This window comes from Porites lutea, chromosome 1 (genome assembly GCF_958299795.1).
Source record: "Porites lutea chromosome 1, jaPorLute2.1, whole genome shotgun sequence".
NCBI classification, from domain to species: Eukaryota; Metazoa; Cnidaria; class Anthozoa; order Scleractinia; family Poritidae; genus Porites; species Porites lutea.
This window is the reverse complement of record NC_133201.1, coordinates 60,216,672-60,219,171: the sequence shown is the minus strand read 5'-3', so window position 1 is coordinate 60,219,171 and position 2,500 is coordinate 60,216,672. Positions and strand designations below refer to the sequence as shown.

Sequence of the window (2,500 nt, the reverse complement as noted above, 5' to 3'; positions counted from 1 at the left end):
GACTTTTTGGCGGCAAAAAAGGATTAAAATCTAGCTTTAACTAGCTTAAATTTTTTTATTCTCGATATTTTTGACCAGCTAGTTGGATTTTACTAAAACAATTATTCCTCTCGCCCCATTCTGGCTCGAGGAATAATTGTTAATAATCTCGACTGCCTCGGTTCAAACAACTGCAGAAGGGCACATTTGAGAGCTTCAAGGGGGGTGTTAAAAAGCTATTGTTTCGTGTATTCAATTTTCACTGCACTCTATCATCTGTAATAAATCAAGGTTGAAATAAAACACTTAAACAGTCAATCTCTGGCATGTAGAAGGTTGAAAATCGGATGCAAAATTCCATTAAATTTTTACGATCGCTTGGTGGAAACTTTAAGATTTAGGAAGCAGCTTTATCAAAGCACCTGCACTGTGGCACTGAATGAATAAATGAATGAAGAGTCGTGGATGAGACGACAACAGACGTACCCTCTTACAATACATTTTAACATGTGAACAGCAAGCTCGGACATCAGCATACAAAGGCCCCACTGGCAGCCGCTTTCAGTCCATTTATGACCTTACTGTACCCACCCAACCCATGTTGTGAATGATGTGATGTGTGAAGGTTGACCACAACACCGGGGTCTACGTCCCACAAAGCACCCGCACTGTCTGGACATCAGGTAAGACTCATTCTCGTGTTAATTGATATGTAGTTTAACCAACACAGAGTCAAACATGCAAGGGGAAACCATTATCCTTATATTTCTTGTAAAATGAACTTCAGAGGGACACTTTTATAATGCAGACTCTTCCGAAGGTCCCGTTAAAGTGCTTTTTAACTAATCTCCTATTTCCGTTGCCTTACGTGGAAAGAAGACAAAAAGACAAAAGCTGGATACTCAGTGAATTGTAAGAAAAGAAATCTCTTCTACGCATTAAATTATCCGCGGCCGTGGACGAGATTTCTGTCGCCCGTCTTGTAGATTAATGAAAAAGCCGAGCTTTTGATTTGTTCTTTCTTGAAAACTTCCCACTAAATTCACTTTCAGGTAGGATAAATCACCGCATACATTATGAGATTAGACTAGATTATCCAATCAGAATCTTTTTAGAAATGCTCACTGCGAGGCTAAGCAGCTAATCACGTCCTTTCAGAAGATCTTGGGAAACCGGGACACAATTAGCGAATGCGTTGCGCAGACGCCGTCCGTTTTCCGCGTCGAAGAAAGGAAGTAGGTAACAGATTTGGGATTGATATGTGCCACTAACTGATAAACCAAGCTACCGTCTCCCATATTCAACCATTCCTACTATTCCGCTCGCTAGCGAAGACTGCAAACGCGTGCTCAGTATTAGGGGCCCACATTAAGGCTTTTATAGTAGTCCGTGTTGTAGGAATTATGGAGAAAGCGTCAACAAATTGGGCAGAGCACAAAAGCCAGGCAGATTTTCTCGCTAAGTAACAAGCGCTTACCCTGAGGACTTCATCAATCCATTGTTGCCAATCCTCTGATCGGTGGCTCAACATCGACCAGCGTTCACTCACAGTATCGATCTGCCTTTTAAGGTTCTGCGCAATGCGTGCTCGAGGAGAATCCTTTGGTTGCTCAGGAGATCTTTCGGCTTCGTATTCGTCCATCACTCTTCGTGCAGAGTCTAAAGCCCGATCCACTACCAGTCTCCTAACATTAAGCTTTCCCTTGAACGCCTATAGAAGGAGCACAATTTCAGTTATTTATCTATTTGTTTATCTACTACCTGACTAATTTTTGGTATAGTGGCAGGAAATCTGCCTGTGGTAATCCTGGAGCAACACTTTAAAATTATCGCGCACTTCAGGTATTTTCTCTCGTTGCTTGTGAATGAATGAATGAATGAATGAATGAATGAATGAATGAATGAGTGAGTGAGTGAGTGAGTGAGTGAGTGAGTGAGTGAGTGAGTGAGTGAGTGAGTGAGTGAGTGAGTGAGTGAGTGAGTGAGTGAGTGAGTGAGTGAGTGAGTGAGTGAGTGAGTGAGTGAGTGAGTGAGTGAGTGAGTGAGTGAGTGAGTGAGTGAGTGAGTGAGTGAGTGAGTGAGTGAGTGAGTGAGTGAGTGAGTGAGTGAGTGAGTGAGTGAGTGAGTGAGTGAGTGAGTGAGTGAGTGAGTGAGTGAGTGAGTGAGTGAGTGAGTGAGTGAGTGAGTGAGTGAGTGAGTGAGTGAGTGAGTGAGTGAGTGAGTGAGTGAGTGAGTGAGTGAGTGAGTGAGTGAGTGAGTGAGTGAGTGAGTGAGTGAGTGAGTGAGTAGTGAGTGAGTGAGTGAGTGAAGAGTCGTGGATGAGAGGACAAAAACCGTACCCTCTTACAATACATTTTAACGTGTGAACAGCAAGCTCGGACATCAGCATACAAAGGCGCCACTGGCAGCCGCTCTCAGTCCATTTATGAGCTTACTGTACCCATCCAACCCATGATGTGAATGATGTGATGTGTGAAGGTTGACCACAACACCGGGGTCTACGTCCCCTACTCTTCTCGAA

General features: G+C 43.5%; 1 protein-coding gene across 7 annotated transcripts in view; it reads right to left on the bottom strand.

The window, feature by feature from the left end:
• LOC140923942 (dystrophin-like) overlaps positions 1-2,500 on the bottom strand; it is a 72,949-nt gene that overhangs the window by 15,740 nt on the left and 54,709 nt on the right. For all 7 annotated transcript variants that reach the window (XM_073373974.1, XM_073373959.1, XM_073373966.1 and 4 more), the window contains one exon: positions 1,457-1,690. In XM_073373974.1, coding sequence (XP_073230075.1) covers positions 1,457-1,690 — 234 coding nt within the window. The remainder of the gene's footprint in view (positions 1-1,456; positions 1,691-2,500) is intronic.